Source organism: Pinus tabuliformis, chromosome J (genome assembly GCF_031772625.1).
Source record: "Pinus tabuliformis cultivar Carrire ecotype Pingquan chromosome J, CPIR1, whole genome shotgun sequence".
In the NCBI taxonomy this organism is placed as follows: Eukaryota; Viridiplantae; Streptophyta; class Pinopsida; order Pinales; family Pinaceae; genus Pinus; species Pinus tabuliformis.
The window spans coordinates 212,899,249-212,922,016 of NC_142295.1; the positions used below are offsets into that span (position 1 = coordinate 212,899,249).

Sequence of the window (22,768 nt, forward strand, 5' to 3'; positions counted from 1 at the left end):
TCATCAACATGATGATGATCTCAGTGAGAAGTGCAGTAATGATCTAAGAGGAGATGGAGATATGGTGCAACAGCGACATTCTTATTATGATGAATATCTCAATGAAGGTGCATGAATGATGAACTCGGTGAAGTAGCAGTGATGATGATAATCTCAACAGTAAGAAGAAATATTGGTGACTTGGTCTTGGAGTGGCCTAGTAGGTCAAGGGTTATGGGCTTGGTGTTCATCATTGGAATCTCTACAAGAAGAATTTTGTGCGGGTTTTCCTCTCCAAGATGGAGAGGTCTTGGCCCTGTCAGAAAGCCAAACATCTTGTGTTCTTGTCTCTTTGTTTTTGGTAGCAGTTTGATGAAGTAAACACACACTAATAATAAGAAGAAGATCAAGCTAAGATAAATTGTAAAAGCACTTCAGAAATTGTTATCAAGCCTAGAAGAATCCTACTAATACTAATTGCCCTAGATTTTTCAACATGGGATCAGAGTTAAGGTGCAGAAGTCAAAGGAAGGGAAGCAAAAGAGGCATACAAGAATCAGTCCTCAAGAAGGGCATCAAAGTAAGGTTAAGGGTTTTGTCAAGAATAAAGGATCAAATCTATAACAAGCAGTCTACATCAACAAAGAACCTTCTCTCCACAGTCATCATCGAAAAGGTCAACCAGAACCTTATCAATATGACTACAAAGCAAGATAACTCAGTCAAAGATTATCATCTTAGAGAAGGTCAAAAATCTGAGAAGCAGTCCTAAACTACACTACAACAAAAGGAAAACATAGTACATTTCACAGTCTTGGTGCTAACCTCAAAAAGTTGGGTGTCATTACAACCCATGTCATACCACAACAATCTTAATGACTTGAATAGATTCGATGATTGGTATTGAACAATGCTCGAAGGCCACAAAGATATTTACTCATGCTAGTCAACTCAAGCAAGGTTTCTACTCCAGCAAGGAGCATTGCAACAAGGTTACAAAGATATACAGTCACAACATACATTACAGCAATATCACTTCAGTAGGAGAACACAATGCCACATCTCGAGTGGACATCATGGTAGTGCTCTCAAAATTCTTGATTTCAATTCCCTACCCTCACAGTCAAGGAATCAAATAATCTCAACATATCATGAAAGGAAATAGTGCTTGGTGCTGAACAATGCAAGGAAGTCTCAAGAAAGGTTCTGGAACTCTATTGTACCAGGTAGCTCAAGCAAGAATCTCATTGAAGGAGATCATTCAAGAAAGCATCAAGGTGAAGATTTCATCTTCATGTGACAAGTAAGTATCTTTTCATTCTATATTCAAGTTTGGTTAAATGACTTCATGATTGCAAGAACATCTATGAATTGGATGGGTTATCAAGATTCCTTGCATGAAGAAGGAGAATAGACATAGTCCTCTAAGTAGCTGAAGTCATCAAAAGGTCTCCTCTGAATTTATGAAAAGGGATATTTATGAAAGATTCCCTCACATAGCAAAATTGGAGACATCAAAGTGATGTAGATGATAAACTCATTCTCTTAAGGTGCAATAAAGAAGGTCAAATGAAATCTGATCTACATGAAAGTAAAAAGGCATCAAAGGATGTAGGATATATTCACAATGTATTGTATATAAGATCTAGGAATGAAGACAACCATCATTGATGCACTGGCAATGTAACAAATATCCATGAACAAGAAGGTTACCTCATTCAACAACTTGTAGTCTCTATGCAAGATAGAGAAGGACAAGTTGATGGCAAAAATATTGAAGGTTAAAAGAACTCAACCATGTGCAGAAAAGGAAGGCAAGGTTGGTCCTCAAGCAAGACAAAATAAGTATAGTTAAGATTCAATGCTATAGAAATATTTTGGAAGCTCATATCACTGAAAGATGGAGGAAGCTGAAGAAAAGGGCTAAGGAAAGAGGGAGTTGTTGGAAACACTGAGAGGGGGGGTGAATCAGTATTTCTTTTCAATTTTAGTTTTACCAGTTAAATCAATTATATTTAGAACACAAAATGAACAATAGGAATAAATGTTTTTATTAATATAACCTTTACAATAAATCAGGTACAATATATATAGGGCTCCAACCCGTTGCCAAGCACCAACTTGGTCTTTTGTGAGGCTCCAATCTATAGAGCACCAACCCTGTCTTGTCAAGGAACCAACCTTGGATTTAGGACCACCAACTCCAAGGACACCAATTCTGATGCACCAACCCCAAGGGCTCCGACCTTATTTTGACAAGGCACCAACCTTGGATTTAGGAGCACGAACTCCAAGGACACCAATCCTTCCAATTCTGAGGCACCAACCACAAGGGCTCCGACGCTATCTTTCAAGGCACCTACCTTGTTTGTTTGAGGCTCCAACCTTCAGGGCACCAACCCTTTGGGCTCCAACCCACTGCTATATTTTGTCTAGATATGTTTGATAGTAATTCTCTGTTCCCAAAATCTTCTTCACTGAATTTTGTCAACCTACAGCTTCACTGCTATATTCATGACAACCTGCCTTCATATGAAGGAGTCTTCAGAACTCTTCATATCGCCCAAACAGAGTCTGCAAAAGTTACCTCATGATGATTTTAAATAGCCGTCATGATTTCTAACAATATCTCCAAGATCTGTTGATGCTTTCAACAAGATATCTTTGATAGGTTGCGTTAAGCCCTCAACATCTACACAAAGATAATTCTTTGTTTTCAACCCTCTGTTCTTTACAATTGTGGTAATTGTTTCAGGAGTGACGGCTTCTCACTGTTCTTACTGTCGCGACATCTACTTCCAAGAAACAAACTCACAAACGCTTCAATGTTGGTGCGGTCTACTGATCCCTTCAAACGATGACAGATGAAACTTTATTTTCCCTTCACAAAATTGTTCTGTACTTGATTAATTCATCACAGGTCCGAGCCTTTCAAAGATTAACCCAATCAACAGAATTGCTCGTCCTTCGGCTTCTTTCCTGTTGGACCTTCAGCTTTCTTCCTTCTCACTTGATCTTCAGCTTCCTTTGTTCCTTCAAGTTCACAAGTTGTGAATTGTTACTTCTCCTCTCTATAATCGATGCCCAAATCACCTGCCTAAAATGAAGCGTTTCAACTTATATATATATATATATATATATATAGATATATATATATATATGAATTTTGCCAATAAACGAAACGACCTGTTCATTGGTGGAGGGGTCGACTTGTGCATGAGGTGGTATATTAAAATGTATCAGAGGGCCTTTTGTTAATATTCAATCAATTATAACTTAGCCTTTTTACAGAAATTGCATTATAGGAGAGGCTATACCCACAGGGAGGTCCCACATGCCATGTCATGGCTTTAATCCCGCAATCACAACTTCACGAGAATCCTGCAATCACAACATTCAATATCACCAATATTCACATATCATCCCGTAGCAGATGCGATATTTAATAAAGTATTTTTAATAAGTCCGTCGGGTCCACAAATCTATTGCAATCGGCAGTTTGACATCCCTTTGAACTTTGTGATTACTACGGATGTGTTAAGTTATGGTATGTTCTATGCTTATAATAGTTTACTTCTTTTTCTTATTATATTCCACCGATTAGCAATCACATGTACATAAAGTAAAGTGCAGATAGAACATTAAACGATCGACAGAAAACAAGCCAAGACAAGAGACACAAGATGTGGCGGCTAGCCAGGGACAAACCCCACAATGTGTGGGGAAACCCTTTGATCAAATCTTCTTTTATCTTCAATAATTCAGCAGAGAGAAATAGTACAATAAATCTGATTCATATCAGCAGTAGCAAACCCTAGATCAGTAGCATCAGCATTAGCGACTTCATTATCAAACTAGGGCAGACCATATCTCACAAACCAACAGTCGGATTGACTTCATTCCACCACCAAAAGTTTCGGCTTCCAGAGGAGGTTCAGATGAACCTACATCGCAGTTCAGATGAGGAGATCTTCTAGGCCACGCAAGTCAATCTTTACTTCTGCAATTGCAGCTTCAGTTTCAGCAGTTTCCGGCTTCAAACTAGGGCAGTCGATATCTTGCAAACCGTTCGTCGGATTGACTTCATTACACCACCAAAAGTTGCGGCTTTCAAAGGAGGTTCAGATGAACCTACAGCGCAGTTCCAAAGAGGAGATCTTCTAGGCCACGCAAGTCAATCTTTACTTCTGCAGTTGCAGCTTCAGTTTCAGCAGTTTCCGGCTTCAAACTAGGGCAGTCGATATCTTACAAACCGTTCGTCGGATTGACTTCATTCCACCACCAAAAGTTGTGGCTTTTAGAGGAGGTTCAGATGAACCTACAGCGCAGTTCCAAAGAGGAGATCTTCTAGGCCACGCAAGTCAATCTTTACTTCTGCAGTTGCAGCTTCAGTTTCAGAGGTTTCACATGTGTGAGAGAGAGAGACCCATTTCAGCGCAGTAGAGAAGAGACTCATATCTGCGCAGTAGAGGGAGAGAGATGTGATGAGATGAGTGAGTCCAAATGAGGAAAAGTCCTCTTATATTTATACACAACGTTGGTGGGTGAATAGATGCGACTGTTGGGCTTCTGAGCCTACATGAGTTGTAGGTCGGCTTGATAATAATTCCATAATCAAAATAAATTCATATCTCCATGAATACTTATCGGAATTGGATGATCTTTATATCAATCCTACACCTCTCGACGAGAGGAATCTAATAAAAATATTATCAGCCATGAATAAGATGACCCACATGAAGTTTTGCCCTGGTTGCCAATTTTAACACTCCCTCTCAACCATGGAGAACTTCATCTGCAATCTGTCTATCGGTCGTTACTATTCATCCATCAAATGCACTGCCTTGTACAGCCTGACCCTTGCCCTGCTCTGCTCTATTTTGCCTGTTCTGCTTTGTCTTGTTCTGCCCTGCACTGATCTGTACTGATTTGTTCTGTTCTGCTCTGCTCTTGCATTGTTCTGTTCTGCTCTGCTTTCGTCCGAATTATGAAGAAGAAGAAATGATCGAGGATGTATCATACTGACTCAAAGTCAGTCTCAGAGTATGTACCACTGGTCCCAGACCAGTCTCAAGCTACCCAAAGTCAGCGTCATAGTGAGTACAACTCCAATGGTCCCAGACCAATATCATCCTCCACTGACTCAAAGTCAGTCTCAGAGTATGTACCACTGATCCCAGACCAGTCTCAACCGACCCGAAATCAGCATCATAGTATGGTACAACTCCTACCACTAGTCCCAGACCAGTATCATTGATCCCAGATCAATGGAGGTCATCCTAGCGTAGGGAGTACGGTAGTTACAACGATGCGTCCATCGGTACTACTATGGTCCCTAACTTCATTTCCCTGCTCATTGATCAGATGAGAGGTACTTCCCATGAGTCCCAGACTGCATGGGTAGGATGCCTCGACAGGAGAACAAATCAATCCTGTCCTCACAGGAGAACACATCAATCCTGCTACAATTGCCATGGAGAACACATCAATCCAGGCCGCCATGGAGAACACATCAATCCAGGCCTCACAGGAGAACACATCAATCCTGCTACAATCGCCATGGAGAACACATCAATCCAGGCCTCACAGGAGAACTAATCATCCTGCTACACAGGAGAGCGAATCATCCTGTTCCACAAGAGAGCGAATCATCTTGTCCCACAAGAGAGCGAATCATCTTGTTCCAGTGTGCACCACCAGGGGAGGGTGAGTCACCCTGTGGTCATATGTTGCTTCAGTAGGAACCGCAAGCCCTCAGAGCTCCCAGAGCTCAATTTATGCAACATGCAGGACCCTTGTACAAAGGTTTCTTTCCGACTCCAAGTCGTTTGGGAAAATCACATATTAGATCTTTCCTCGGGGCTTTGATAAGGTGTATCAACCTGTACATCATCTTAATGTGATGGAGCTTCCTTGCTCATTGACTTACCATATCCTAGATGATGTCTATCTGCTGGAGCAATTAACGAATACGGGATTCCTCAATAATCGAATCCCACCTCTGGTTGTTATAGAGAATCACAGTGGTATCCAATGTAAATCCAAACAGCTCTCTGAAGAGCTTTCGCAACCAGACTACCTCACACGAGGTTATGCTAGCAACAATATATCCTGCTTCGGCGGTGCTTAAAGCCACCGACTTTTGCTTCCTACTCATCCAGGATATCGAAGCAGATCCCAAGGTGAAATAGCACCCAGAAGTGCTCTTACGGTCCACCACACTGCCTACCCAATCAACATCAGTATATCCAAGTAGTCTCACATCTCTGGCAGTGTATCTTAATCCAGAGAGATTGTGTCCTGAAGATATCTCAGAGGATTCCTGGCATCAATCCAGTGAGGCTCAACCAAATATGAGCTCACAACGCTAACTGCAAAAAATATGTTCGGACGGAGGTTCACCAAGAACATCAATGCGAATGAGTTTATGAAACTCAGAGGCATTTCCCAAATCTGGTCCGACATCACTACCATATAACTTCTAAAAGTTAAGATCCTCGAGGTAGTCACAGGCTTGCAGTCCATCATACCAAATCTTTCCAATATCTTTACCACATATTTCCCTTGAGATAGGAAAATTTCCCTTGGCTTCTGCCATACTTCAAGTCCTAGGAAGTAGTGCATCAGTCCTAGGTCTTTCATTTCAAATTCAGAGGCCAGCTCCCTCTTACATTTGTGAATGAGAGGGTCTGCACCTGTTAGAAAGAGGTCACCCACATGCAACACCAGTATGATAGGCTTGTCATCTTCAACCTTAAAGTAAAGGTTAGGATCGGCTTCACTCCTAGTGAATCCCAACTTCATCAAGTAGCTATCGATCCTCTCATACCATGCTCAGGGTGCTTGCTTCAGCCCATAGAGAGCCTTCTTCAACCTGCATACATGAGATTTTCAATCATAAATCTCAAATCCTTCGGGTTGCTCCTGTAGACCTCTTCTTTGATAAAACCGTGCAAGAACGCAGTCTTGACATCCAATTGATGTAGGTTCCATCCTTGTGAAGTGGCAAGGGCTATGATCGAGCGGATGGTCGTATATCTGGCAACATGTGCAAATATCACATCATAGTCTATACCTTCCTTTTGGGATAAACCACGAGCAACAAAATGAACCTTATACTTTTCCATACTTCCATTTGCTGCATGCTTTATCTTGTAAAGCCATTTTGAAGTAACAATTGTCTTGTCCAGGGTCTGGGAACTACTTCCCAGACATCATTCTCCATAATAGACTCATATTCTATGGTCATAGCATCCTTCCATAGTTAATGCTTGATGACATCTGAGAATGATGAAGGTTCATTTTGTATGATCGTGCTCATGATGGTCAGGTATCCCTGATACCTGTTAAGTTTCTTACTTTGATCGAAGGTTCCTCAGGGTGCAGCATGTCCTTCAGCATCATTAAGTATCCCCCTAAGCCATGAAGGCCTCTTCCTAGAAGAGGAAGGCTCATGTGGATGAGGATCAATCGGATCCATGGGTTCTTCTACATCAGGCATTAATTCATCATCCTTTTCTTTCGGTTCCCTGGTGTCGGCTTCTTGAGAGCTCCTCAAAGTCGGAAGATTGTTCACCTTGCGGTGAACTTTTCTTCAAGAGTCTAAGAACCCAATGCTTGATGAGGGCATCGATTTTGTACATATACGCCGGTGATTGTAGTTTCAGCCCATAGAAACTTTGAAAGTCTTTGATCATGTAGCATGGCCCGGACAGCTTCCATCATCGTGCGGTTCTTCCTTCCCACCACACCATTCTGCTCAGGAGTATGTGGTGTAGTAGTCTCCCTCTTAATGCCAACATCAGGTATGTCTGAGTGAACCAACTGTAATATATTGGAGGTCTTGCTTTGGCTTGAGGGGAATGGTCCCCTTTTGAGCTTTCCTTCGGCACATCCTGGACATACACCTTCTTTCTCTACTCAGAATTCGGGCATCCCTGTCACCATTTGTCTTACACCGAGTATAGCTTTATAATGAAGGGGGGAAAACCTCCAATGCCAAAGTTTGGACTGAAGAGATGTGTCATAAGACATGACACCTAACGGACTTCCATCGACCTGATATAATGAATCAACACTAAACCCAAGAGTAAAGGCATCTTTAACATTATTTTTCCATATACGTACCTTGCCATTGCTGAAGGTTACCTTGTAGCCTCTGTCTTCCATTGCCAAGATGGACACTAGGTTCCTTTTGAGGTCAGGTGCATTTAATACATCCTAGAATTTCTAGCCTTCTTGAATGGTTGTCCTCTTCCTTGATTCCCGGCTCTCCTCTTACCTTTGCTGTTGCATTTATCATTCCTTTGATTGCCATCAGAGGGATTTCAAGTTGCACCACTGCATACTGTACCATGCTTCTCTAATCATGATTATCATCATGCTGCCCATGTCCATGATTTTATCCATCATAATGCTGCTCAAACTGGTGTGCATCATCATCATGCTATCCTATATGTCCATGATCTCATTCATCATGATGCTCATGATCTCATACATAGTGACTTGCTTTATCGCAAATGTAACATCGTCATTTTCTTCTGGCCTTAGGTCCAGCCTTTCCTTTTGATTTAGTCCCGGAATTATTTCTTTTCTTAGCATGAGAAGAAAAAGCAGCAGGAGGACCTTTAGGCAAGGGCATTTCCTACTATTCTACCCTTGTTTGTTCTTGAATGCATCTAGCCATTAATTCCTCGAAACTAGGAATTACATTATTGTTCAGAAGAGTAGTCCTGAACACATACCATTCAGATGGTAATCCTCCGAGAGTTGTGAGTGCCATTTCTCTGTCAGTAACGGTTTCCCCAATAGATAGGAGATCGTTCTTGATCTCGGTGATTCTTAAGAAGTATGCTTGCATACTTTCATCTTTACCCTTCTTGATTTCCCTCAACTTATTTCTAAGAAAAAAGACTTGATTTGCATCATTAACTTTAAATAAACTCACCAGTCTATCGTAGATTTCCTTGGAGGTGTCTAGATCAGAGATGTAGGCCACCAAGCGCTTGTCGATAGAGTCCCGGATGATCTTCTTTGTTTTGACTTCACATTTTTCCATTTGTTCCAGGCAGCAGCAGATGCATTTGATGAAGGCTCAACAATATTGCCTCTTACATGGTCCAGCACTCCTTGATCTTCAAGGGTTAGATCGATAGACATCTTTCATCCGTGATAGTCAGCTTTCTCACGGAGCTTGTCTTCGGCAGGAAAGAGTGTTGAGGACCCCATAGTTCTTTTAGGATAGCCTTACCAATCTTCTCTTCAATGATTGCTCTTGCTCTTGCTCGGGCTTTGTCTTCACCTCAGCTCTGATACCATGTTAAGTTATGGTATGTTCTATGCTTATAACAGTTTACTTCTTTTTCTTATTATATTCCACCAATTAGCAATCACGTATACATAAAGTAAAGTGCAGATAGAACATTAAACGATCGACAGAAAACAAGCCAAGAAAAGAGACACAAGATGTGGCGGCTAGCCAGGGACAAACCCCACAATGTGTGGGGAAACCCTTTGATCAAATCTTCTTTTATCTTAAATAATTCAGCAGAGAGAAATAGTACAATAAATCTGATTCATATCAACAGTAGAAAACCCTAGATCAGTAGCATCAGCATTAGCGGCTTCATTATCAAACAAGGGCAAACCATATCTCACAAACCGACAGTCGGATTGACTTCATTCCACCACCAAAAGTTTCGGCTTCCAGAGGAGGTTCAGATGAACCTACAGCGCAGTTCAGATGAGGAGATCTTCTAGGCCACGCAAGTCAATCTTTACTTCTGCAGTTGCAGCTTCAGTTTCAGCAGTTTCCGGCTTCAAACTAGGGCAGTCGATATCTTGCAAACCGTTCGTCGGATTGACTTCATTCCACCACCAAAAGTTGCGGCTTTCAAAGGAGGTTCAGATGAACCTACAGCGCAGTTCCAAAGAGGAGATCTTCTAGGACACGCGAGTCAATCTTTACTTCTGCAGTTGCAGCTTCAGTTTCAGCAGTTTCCGGCTTCAAACTAGGGCAGTCGATATCTTGCAAACCGTTCGTCGGATTGACTTCATTCCACCACCAAAAGTTGCGGCTTTCAGAGGAGGTTCAGATGAACCTACAGCGCAGTTCCAAAGAGGAGATCTTCTAGGCCACGCAAGTCAATCTTTACTTCTGCAGTTGTAGCTTCAAATTCAACAGCTTCCGGCTTCACATGTGTGAGAGAGAGAGACCCATTTCAGTGCAGTAGAGAAGAGACTCATATCTGCGCAGTAGAGAGAGAGAGATGTGATGAGATGAGTTAGTCCAAATGAGGAAAAGTCCTCTTATATTTATACACAACGTTGGTGGGTGAATAGATGCAACTGTTGGGCTTCTAAGCCTACATGAGTTGTAGGTCGGCTTGATAATAATTCCATAATCAAAATAAATTCATATCTCCATGAATACTTATCGGAATTGGATGATCTTTATATCAATCCTACACCTCTCGACGAGAGGAATCTAATAAAAATATTATCAGCCATGAATAAGATGACCCACATGAAGTTTTGCCCTGGTTGCCAATTTTAACAGGATGTGATATTTAATAAAGTCATGTTATAATGATGCAGCAGGTCCGCAATGTTATCGCAATCGGCGGTCTGGTCATGTCAACCCTTAAGACTCGTGATATGACTCTCGACGAGGCGAACACGATATAACATAATGATGTATTCATAACCTGTTTCGGGTCTGCAGTGATATCACAATCGCAGATTTTCGTGTGTCATACCTTTAAGACTTTGCGATACCTTCCGATGTCACAGACACAATATTTCATTAAGGAGTATTGTAATAGTCCGGCAGGTCTGCAATGCACATATCGCAATCGGGGATTTTAAGCGGTGGCAAGGCTTTTAAAGTTTTCAACGCAGCGGATGCGATATATTCCAAACAACAGTTAATAAATCTGTCAGGTCCACAGCTTCAAATCGCAATCGCAAGTTTTGTGCGGTGGCATATAATAAAGTTGTTGATAAAGTGTCGATATAAAGTTGTCGATGTGCTTTGTGGTCTTTACTGTTAACTCCTCCGTTATGGCTCCTCTTCCAATAGCTCTACTCCTCCGACATAATGTTCCTCTTTGTTCTTCCAATAGCACTTACCCTTGGGCATATGCGATAACCTGCTTTGTCTTGGCTTGTTGCTCCTATGGCTTCTCTTCACTCCAATGACTTCTGATAGCTCTTCTTTGATAGCTTCCGATAAATTTCCTCCTTGTGTCTACTACTTTTATTATCTCTGTCTATATGTATTTAGTCCACTTGGATCTTCCATCTCATCATATCATCATTTATCAAACATTCATCACTATGAGCATTATGATCAATGGGCATCAATAGGAAACATCATGTATCAAAGAATTTGCCATCACAAACACTGCTATATTGACATCAATGACAACCTAGATTAACAATCTCCCCCTTTGTCATTGATGGCAATATTCTTCTTCTCTCCCCCTTTGACATCAATGGCAAAGGAGTGCACAAGGATTCCCACTGTCAAACTGTTCCCCTTGTCAAACTGCTCCCCCTGTCATGGTGCTCTTCTTTTTGCTCAAGATAGAAGGATTGTTGTCTGTATTTTGTTGTTTCCATAGTCAGTTTTAAGAGGTATTCATAGTCCGAAACAAGAGAAAATGCCACTGAAATTGTCTTTCTCGCTATCTTTCTTTAAACCCGAGTTCCTCTGTATTTCTGTGCTTCTCCTTAAGTTACTGTCATTTAACATTTTAACATTATTGCATTCAGATGAAATGGTGAGAGATTGTGCCTCATTGTTGCTATTTTCCAAAGTGACCAGCATTAAACTGAGCTTATATTCGAATGTGCAACATTCTTCTTTCTATACTACTTTTGATGAGTCATCTTTTCCTTGTGTTCTTGTAAAAATATCTACAAGCTATCTTCACTAGCAGATTTTGATATCCCATCTATCACTGTCTTTTAAATTCTTTTTACTGATTTGTAGCTTTTGCAATGCTTCAGTTTTGTTAGATGTTGCGAACTACTCTTGCTTCAGCTTCATTCCCAGATGTATCTGTTTGTTTGAAGGTTGCCTCTATCTGTGTCCGTAATTTACCTGTTCTCACATCAAATCCCTGGGTCAAAACATTCAACTTCTATAATACCAGCAACATAGTTATTTGCCATATTTCTCTAGCGTTAGATGGCCTTCTCTGTTGCTCCAATTTCTGCTTAGTGATCAAGTGGAAAACATCTTCAACAACAGTCCAAAGAATGGTTAAAAAATCATGTCCTTCAATGTAGTGCTCCTGAGAAATGATCTTTATCAAAGAATGATTGTTAATATAGCTCATCAAGGATTTCATAAGGACCTTTTCACGGATAGCTTCTGCAATAATGATCAAGAATCACAGGCTCCCCCTAACTGTATGCATGGTCTCTTTTTGGCAGAATCCCATCATAAAACACTTGGAATATCAAGGATATCTTCATCAAGTCAACAACATGTGTTGTTGGCTGGAGAGTTCAGGAGATTTTCATATTGTATTTGCTTTCTTCTCCATACTTGTGTAACTTTCTTCTCTGGCATGGTTCTAGCTTGTGTAGGAACCCAAGTTAAGTTACAATCATGTGCCATATGACCAATGCTATGACACTTGAAGCACTCTTTGTTGTTCATGACTAAGAATTCATGACTTCTTGCAAAATTGCTTCTCGGAGATTGTCGGGGACCATAATGTTTATTTTTGTGATATGCCCTATAATCTTTTGCCATGTGTCCAAAGTTTGTACAAGAATAACAATAACCAAGAAATATACTTTGGTACCTGGGAGAAGAAGGTTTCCTTGATGTACTTCTGAAGTCTTTCTGCCTTGAGATCCTTTGATTATAACCATTGCTTCTTGCATCCTTGACATCATCTACATTTCTTCTTGGAATGGGACTTCCTTCATTGTTGTCTTGACTCTTATCCTTACCTTTGCTAGAACTGGGAGCATTAATATTTCTTTCTGGCTTCCTCACATCCTTTTTGTTTGAAGCATTATCATTCTTGCTTGAGGATTCTCCTTCATAGCCAAGACCTGATTTATCAAATGGGGATCTTTGATGGCTGAGCATGTCATCCAAGGCTTGGGAGCTCTTCGAAAATTTTTCCATCCCTTCAACCTTTTTTCTGAGGGAGACAATCTCTTCTTCCAATCTTTTGCAATCATTATTATTCTGAGCAAGTTCTTTCTCAATCTCTTCCTTGATACAAGTTGCTTCATTTGCTTATATTTTAAGGGAGATGATATCTGATTTCATTCTGAAGATTTCTTCTTTTTCCTTAGCTAGATTGCTCTCCATTTCTTCCATGATCCTTGTAGCTTTACATGCTTCGGCCTTGAGAAGGTTGAGGTCAGATTTTAGTTTGAATATTTCTTCATCCTTTGTTTTTAGTTGGCATATCATGGTGTTTTTCTCCTTTTATGCTTCATCAACCTGTCCTTCTATGATTACCAATGCTTCCATTGTCTTCTCAATTCCTTGTGCTTGTTTCCTTGCTTCTTCTAGTTGTGATCTAAGGGAGGAGACCTCTTCCTTGTATTGACCAATCTCTGCTTCAAGTTTGTTCAAGCTCTTGTGCCCTTGTTCAAGGTGGCTTGACAAGTTATCTTCTCGTTTCTTTGCTTTATCCAATTGATTTGTCATGCATATGACTTCTTCATGATGTTTTCTTTTGCTTTAATGAAATTCCTTCTTAAGCTTGGCAAGCTCTTCATCCCTTTCTTGTACTTGAAGCTTGACAAGGTCAACCTTCTTCCTTATTTGGTCTTCGTCACCAGCTAGTGCTTTCTTCTTAAGTTCCCCATTTTCCTTTTTCAAACTAATAATCTCTTCCGTGGCAACCATAAGTTTAGTGAGGAGATCTTCTTCAAAATCTTTTTCATTCTCTTCATCTTCTAGGTCTTCTTTAGCCTTGATGTCATCATTCTCATTTTCAGCTTCTATGATGGGTTCTACATTTCCTTCTTGGTTTCCATCATCTTCTTGACTAGTGGTCATGGTCAATGCTCCTTTGAGAGAAGGTCATGAAGTTTGTCCCATATACCCTTTGCTGACGAACATTTTCCTAAATTGTTCTTTATAGAATCTGGTAGCCTGCTCAAGATTGCCTTCATTGCTTTTGCATTGTAATCCTTGGATTCTCCATCCATCATGCTATCAGCAATCACTGATTTCCATATTTCAGTGCCTTGAGTCTTTAAGAAATTTCTCATTCTTGCTTCCCATATATCAAAGTTTCCATTGAACCATGGATCCTTTACAAATTGATTGATCTCAACTTCAATGGTTGAGGGAGACACATCTTTAAGAGGATTGGCGAATTTCTTCCCTAGTTTTTCCATTTGTGTTCTAATTAATCAACCTTCAAGTTGTTAGGCTTTGAGTGAAGGTACTGGCTCTTAAACCAATTGTTGGAAATACTGAGGGGGGGTGAATTAGTATTTCTTTTCAATTGTTATTTTTACCAGTTTAATCAATTATATATAGAACAAAAAATAAACAATAGGAATAAATGCTTTTATTAACATTATCTTTATAATAAATCAGGTACAATATATATAGGGCTCCAACCCGTTGCCAAGCACCAACTTGGTCTTTTGTGAGGCTCCAACCTCTAGAGAACCAACCCTATCTTGTCAAGGCACCGACCTTTTATTTAGGAGCACCAACTCCAAGGACACCAATCCTTCCAATTATGAGGCACCAACCCCAAGGGCTCCGACCCTATTTTGTCAAGGCACCAACCTTGGATTTAGGAGCACCAACTCAAAGGACACCAATCCTTCCAATTCTGAGGCACCAACCCCAAGGGCTCCGACCCTATCTTTCAAGGCACCTACCTTGTTTGTTTAAGGCTCCAACCTTCAGGGCACCAACCCTCTGGGCTCCAACCCACTTCTATAATTTGTCTAGATATGTTTGATAGTAATTCTCTGCTCCCAAAATCTTCTTCACTGAATTCTATCAACCTACAGCTTCACTGCTATATTCATGACAACCTGTCTTCATATGAAGGAGTCTTCAAAACTCTTCATATTGCCCAAACAAAGTCTGCAGAAGTTTTATGATGATTTTAAATAACCATCATGATTTCCAACAATGTCCCCAAGATCTGTTGATTCTTTTCAACAAGATATCTTTGATAGGTTGCGTTAAGCCCTCAATGTCTGCACAAAGATAATTCTCTGTTTTCAACCCTCTGTTCTTTACAGTTGTGGTCACTGTTTAAGAAGTGACTACTTCTCACTGTTCTTACTGTCGCGATATCTTACTTCCAAGAAACAAACTCACAAACGCTTAAATGCTAGTGCTATCTACTGCTCTCTTCAAACGATGACAGATGAAACTTTATTTTCCCTTCACAGAACTTTTTGTACTTGATTAATTCATCACAAGTCCGAGCCTTTCAAAGATTAACCCAATCAACAAAATTGATCATCCTTCGGCTTCTTTCCTGCTGAACCTTCGACTTTCTTCCTTCTCACTCGATCTTCATCTTCCTATGTTCCTTCAAGTTCATGAGTTGTGAACTGTTACTTCTCTCTGTAATCGATGCCCGAATCACCTACCTCAAGTGAAGCATTTCAACTTGTATATATATATGAATTTTGCCAATAAATGAAAGGACCCGTTCATTAGTGGAGGGGCCGACTTGTTCATGAGGTGGTATATTAAAATATATCGGAGGGCCTTTTGTTAATATTCAATCAATTATAACTTAGCCTTTTTACAGAAATCGCATTATAGTAGAGGTTATACTCACAGGGACGTCCCACATGCCAAGTCACGACTTTAATCCCACAATCGCAACTTCACGAAAATCCCGCAATCGCAACATTCAATATCACCGATATTCACATATCACCCCGTAGCAGATGTGATATTTAATAAACTATTTTTAATGTCTGTCGGGTCCACAACTCTATCGCAATCGGCCATTTGACATCCCTTTGAACTTTGTGATTACTGCGGATGCGATATTTAATTAAGTCATGCTATAATGATGCAACGGGTCCGCAATGTTATCGCAATAGCGGTTCGGGGGTTTATTGCAATCGGCGGTTTGGCCGTGTCAACCCTTAAGACTCGTGATATGACTCCCGATGAGGCGGACGCGATATAACATAACAATGTATTCATAGCATGTTTCAAGTCCGCAGTGATATCGCAATCGCAGATTTTGGTGTGTCATACCTTTAAGACTTTGCGATACCTTCCAATGTGGCAGACGCAATATTTCATTAAGGAGTATTGTAATAGTCCGTTGCGTCCACAATGCACATATCGCAATCGGGGGTTTTGAGCGTTGGCAAGGCTTTTAAAGTTTGTGATGCAGCGGATGCGATATATTCCAAACAACAGTTAATAAATTTGTCGGGCGCATAGCTTCAAATCGTAATCGCAGGTTTTGTGCACTGGCATATAATAAAGTTGCCGATAAAGTGCTGATATAAAGTCGTCGATGTGTTTTGTGGTCTTTACTGTTAACTCCTCCGTTATGGCTCCTCTTCCGATAGCTCTACTCCTCCAACGTAATGTTCCTCTTTGTTCTTCCGATAGCACTTACCCTTGGGCATATGCGATAACCTACTTTGTCTTGGCTTGTCGCTCCTGTGGCTTCTCTTCACTCCTATGACTTTCGATAGCTCTTCTTTGATGGCTTCCAATAAATTTCCTCCTTGGGTCTACTACTTTTATTATGTTTGTATATATGTATTTAATCCACTTGGATCTTCCATCTCATCATTTATCAAACATTCATCACTATGAGCATTATGATCAATGGGCATCAATAGGCAACATCATGTATCAAAGAATTTGCCATCACAAACACTGCTATATTGACATCAATGACAACCTTGATGTCAACCTAGATTAACAAGAGTAACAAATCTCTCCTATGAGTAAGATAGTATCCCTCGCAAAAAGGTCCTATCATAAGCTCCTAGATCGTGTTATAAGATATGACAATGATAATAAGATGCATCATGGCATCATGGAAGCATTAGAAGCAAGAGCTCGTGACATCACCATGGGAATCATGAAGGACAAAAGGGACAAAATCCATGGCAGTCAAACATGAAGGATATAGCTCTTGGGAATCTCATTAAACATTGAAGGAAAGACAGATGTCATCCAGGACAAGGCTCATCATACATCAAGGCAAAAAAGGAAACATCTGCCAGCTGGGGATATGCAAGATCCTCAAGGTTCTCTGATGGAATCCTCATTAGAGGGTTAACTAATCGAGAGAGTGTTAAATTTTAGGTATGTTCTATGCTAGAGCAACTTATTTAAATTTTCACAGTTAGCAATCACATCAGTATTAAAGTAAACTGCAGATAGAACATAAATATAAATCGCAGAAGACAAGCCAAGACAAGAGGACACAGGATGTGGCGCTAGCCAGGGACAAACTCCACAATGTGGGAAAACCCTTGATCAATTCTTCTTTTATGTTCTTCAAAGTTCAGCAGAGAAAGTGAGAGAGGTAGTACATTGCAGACTTTGACTTTTGATATCTGCAGAGATCAGTTGAAGACATATTGCTTCAACTGATTCTCTAAGGTGACTCCTTCACCTATCTTAGTGTTGCATCTCGTCCCTTTGCTGCACCTTGCAGTGTAGCACCATCATGCTGCATCATGTTGTCTCATTGATCATCATGCTGCCCTTTACCAACATGCCTATGATGCTGCATCTTACATCATCATGATCCGAGACTGTTCATCCTTTGTTGTTCATGTGATAGGGTTTCTACAGATATGCTACCTACAGTTGTTCATTGCTGCTACAGGTATGCCACCAATCTATCACTGTTGTACTACTGCATCACTGATATTTTCAGTACTGCTACCATCATTGATAACATTATTGCTAAACCATGACTATCCCTTGAAATTACCACGGAGGCAATCTCTACATCTTCAACAAGATCATGATCTTACAAGAACTAGATCATGCCTTTGTCACAGATCATTCTTGACAGAGCTTCTTCCATTATGCTGAGAATGTAATTATCATTGTCATTACTACAGCAGCACTGACATTGCTTGAAACCTTTGACACTGCTTCTCATTGTGCCCAGACTTCCAGCGCTGAGACTGAGGTTGTATCTTAATGTATGATCTGCGGCTTAACTGCAATTATGACTACAGCTTCTTCCACTAAGTCATTGTTGTAATGACTGCAGTTCTGACTGCAGTTCTCCCATCCTTGACTGCATGAATAGGTGTCTTCATTAACTGTGTTAGAGGACTGCGTTTAGATGACTGCATGGAAAGTGTATTCATGACAGTGTATCTCCATGCTATGCATATATATACGGCCAGCGTATCTCCATGCTATGTGTATATATATGGCCAGCGTATCTCCATGTTATGTGTATATATATGGCTAGCGTATCTCCATGCTATGCGTATATATATGGCTACGTATGAAGTGTTTCCATGAACGTGTATGACCAGCATATAAATGTTTCCATGGCTCCGTATGGATGTCTTCATTGACTGCATGTAACTTCAGTTCCTCTTCATGACAGCAGATAACTGTGGCTACTTGTCTTTACAGTGGTTCCATATACCTGACTGCAGCTCTTCTATCCCTGTGCTTCATATACCTAGGCTCTCTGCAGCCCACTGATCTGCGGCTCCTTAACCTTCATTGACTGCGGCTTACTGTGGTTGCTCTTCCTTTTATGACTACGACTGTTCCTTTTATGACTGCGGCTTAGGGTAGCAGATTAGGGCATCACATTGACTGTGTATGACTGCGTGTAAGGAGTATCTCAACCCTGTGTATAAATGTCTTCTAGAACAGCGTATAAGAACAGCGTATAAGGTCTCCTCATGATTAGGGCTTCATGCTTGACCAATGTATGCTTCTTGTGTGTCTCTCCTTTTCCAAAAACCCAAAGACGTGGAGAGGAGGAGATCACATGAAGAGGATGTGTCAAAATGACTTCAAGTCCTCTTCTATTTATACTAAAACGTAGATGATGAATAGACACGACAGTTGGGCTTCTGAGCCTACACAAGTCGCTGGCCGACTTGACAATTTGTCTTATAACATAAATAAATTCATAACTCCATGAATACTTATCGGAATCGGGTGATCTTTAAATCAATCCTACACCTCTCAATGAAAGGGATCCAATAAAAATATCAGCTGCCATAAATAAGATGACCCACATGGAGTTTGGCCCTAGTTGCCAATTTTAACAGAGAGGAAGCAAGTGTTTCATTATTGCCTATATAAAGAGTCTGAAGCATCCCTCTCTACCTTCCAATATCTTGACCAAAGTCGCCTAGTCCTCATCATCAAGGAATATATAGATACAGGTCTCAGATCCTACATACCCCACCTTTCTCAGAAATGATTTGGATGATCACATCATTCTTTCAAGTTGATCCAGCTGATCGGAGAAACAAGTGATGAGTTAAGTTTTAGGGTGTTTCAAATAGTAGATCAGTGACACCTCGGCTCTCCCCTCACCCCCCCTATTGGGAGGCCAACTGGTACCCTCGAGACTGTTGCAGAGGTACCAAACAACAACTCAGTTCAATCACACCCAGAGCATCAAAGAGTTTAGTACCATACAGTTCCTGAACAGGGGCCCGCCCACCCGACGGGTTCCTCCCTAACCCCAGTGAAGCAGCTGAAGACTTATCCAAAGCTTCTTTCCTTTCGCCTTGAATGTTAGGGGTATCTCTCACTCCTGCATCCCCCCCAAGATCATGTAGCCAGACTCATCATTGGATCTCGAGGACTCTGATAGCGAGCCAGCGCCACTACCACCCCTTCTCCATCAGCTATCAGAATCTGTCACTCTTGACATCATCAACCTCCAGTCCTGGATTTATTCACTTAGCCTTCTACATGATCCGGTTATATACATGTTTATGAGGCGTTTCTATTATTGTATCCTTTATTACTTCATTTTATCCTAGATTTAGATTTGGCATTTTCTAGGAGTTGTGTTTGCACTCCCACATTGTACTTGTACTGGTTGTATCCTTCTGTCTCATTGACCTATTGATGGTATTTTGTTCGACATTAATAAGATTATCTTAGCTTATCATATCTTAACCTTGTTTTGTTTTTCTAGCATTCTTGTTGGGCCTTCTTTTTCAATGGCATGAATGTATAGAACGTTAACTCTCAATCCTTACACTTTCCCTGCACTTACTTGCACCTTAGTTGTCCAACTTCCCTTCTGTCTTCCAGCCAAAATGTCATTCCTGAAAAATTTTATGCAGACTTTATTTTAAATTTCAAGCTGGTAGATAGACATGGAGTTGATGTCATACTTCAAATTGTGGCAAGGTTTCAAATTTTACATAATGCATTAATATTAGAACCAAAGAATACCATGAAAAGAACTTAAAAAATAAGGATACATCAGTCACACCAGTCAAGCAAATATCTGCACTAAAATGGGACAAAAGCTGTGAGAAATAGTGAGAATATCAAGAGATGAAAGCAATCAGATAATGTGATCTGAAACAGCACAAATGAACTTTGGTAATAAATCTCTGAGCTAAAAATTCATTCTATATTGAGCATAAAACAATAACAGATCTAGGCTTTCAATAATTCCTTACTTGAAATTCAGATGCCCGTGCAGCTTCACATGTGTAGTCAAGCTCCCCAAACAAACCATGTCCTATTTCATCAACATAGAGGCGAAGGTCACTTTTTCTTCCTGCCAACTTTCCCAATATTCCTAACTGCAAATGACAACATCAAGATCTAATCAGTTCAGCTCACAACTATGATTTTATCCTGAACATTTATAAATCTTTATTTTCTATGCATATAGCCTACATGCATGGTGCCACATCGCCAATGCTGATATAATTGTCACAACACAACTCATATTGGTAGAACATCGTTTGTTGTTTTAATCATCTTGAATTGAATGCTAACATTTCAACAAGAGAATTCCTTTATCTCTTCACTGGGAGGAGGAAGAGCTGTGTTAATAGCCTTATTGATGTGCATTGTGCTTTTCATATAATGTGATGTTAAACATAGCAATATAATTAAATCTGTAGTTTTGTAAGATGCTGTTACATTTTTAGGAATGTTGGTATAGTTTTATGTAATGTTAGTCAGTAATACAAGTTTCTTGTAGGGTAACTGGAAGGTTTTGTATTGTAATCAAGGAACATATACTTCATAGAAGGAAGGTAATGCATGTATTGATTGGGAGATTGGGTAAGACTCAAGGCCCTTTGTGGGCAGATTTATTCTTTGAGCATGCTGTGGTGCTGCAAGAAAAGTTAATTCTGCTATTAACAAGGTATTTGTCTCGGTTATCGTCTCAATATTAGTGCTATCTGGTTAAGTGCATGTTTCCTTTTGCTGGTTATTTTTTGCCTCAGGTTCAATCACATGTTCATATGCTGTTGCAAATTTCTTAGTTTCCTGTTTTACACCATGGTATCAGAGCCAAGAGTTTTGGTTCTCGGAGATGCAAGGTATTTCATCTTGGGAGAGATGAGAGATGAGGACATTCCTTACATACTTTTCATACATTTAGGCAGCATGAGGTAGAAGACAAGTTCAGTCATTGAATTTTGTGAATAACTCCAAATGAACAACATGGGATCAGTAGAGATGTTATTATCAACTCAGAAGATGGCCCATCATTACAAATGTTTGGAGGACTTATATTAAAAATGGTCCATTGGCCATCTTCGCCCACTAATGGAAATCAATATTTAAATTAAAAATTAAATACTGAATGGTGCAAACCAAAAACTTAATGCTGATGCTTTAATTATATGATCTTATACTAGAATTCTTGCAAAAATGCCATCCTTATTGTGGATTAAATTATCAAATTACATTCAGTGCAAACCATTTCACCAGGAAAAGCATAAACTTGAATTGAAAATGAACATGAGTTAAATAAAATTCTAGAGCTTTAGTACTCATCCAAGTTAGACCAACTTGAAGGATGGACATATCATGTGCAAATATAATGTTTATCATAGACCATAGGGCCTGACTTGATTAACAAATGACAATGAAAACATAAATATCAATTATCGTGTCTTAATTCTCTAATTTACTCCTCAAAGGATTTTTTGCAAAAGCAATCACATTTATGCAGGACTTGGCTACACTCACGCAAACCAATTTGTTAACCAGACCAGCTAGCACTTCAATACTAAAGAGAAAATAAATTTGTAAATTCTAAATCTTATAATATATCCAACTTACACCAAGTCGAAGAATGTAGATATCGCGTGCAACACAATACAATGCATTGGGGCGCTGAACTTTAACTGCAACATCCTGGCCTTCTATAGTACGCCCTCGATATACCTGCAAGGCTAGAAAGTAACAACATAATAGTGAAATTCAAAAATGGGCATGACAATAATATTAAACCTAAATAAATATTTGTGTACTGATGAAGGCTTGAGGATGCTCTGCAGACATATAATGCACCCAATCATGAACCATGGCTTTGTCTCACGCTTTTAAAGGCCACTAAAGCATAGCATTTCCACCCTACTTTAATACAGTTGCAATTATTATGGGCGTTCCATGCACCCATGTCACAATATACACTGTACACTAGTGCCCTTATTTACTAGGGCCTTCACAGTGAAACATTTAAGAAACTCTAAAGAGATTCTAAAAAAATCCTTCGTTAGATAAAGCTGCAACCGATAACAGTTTAACTCAGAATCCTAGCTAGCATAGATAATGTAGCTAACATAGATAACATAGATA

General features: G+C 40.0%; 1 protein-coding gene across 1 annotated transcript in view; it reads right to left on the bottom strand.

Annotated features, from left to right (window-relative positions):
• Positions 1–22,768, bottom strand: part of LOC149226454 (uncharacterized) — a 513,224-nt gene that overhangs the window by 325,460 nt on the left and 164,996 nt on the right. Inside the window, exons 6-7 of the mRNA XM_089377495.1 lie at positions 22,250–22,354; positions 20,623–20,748 (exon numbers count right to left, since the gene is read on the bottom strand). Coding sequence (XP_089233621.1) covers positions 20,623–20,748; positions 22,250–22,354 — 231 coding nt within the window. The remainder of the gene's footprint in view (positions 1–20,622; positions 20,749–22,249; positions 22,355–22,768) is intronic.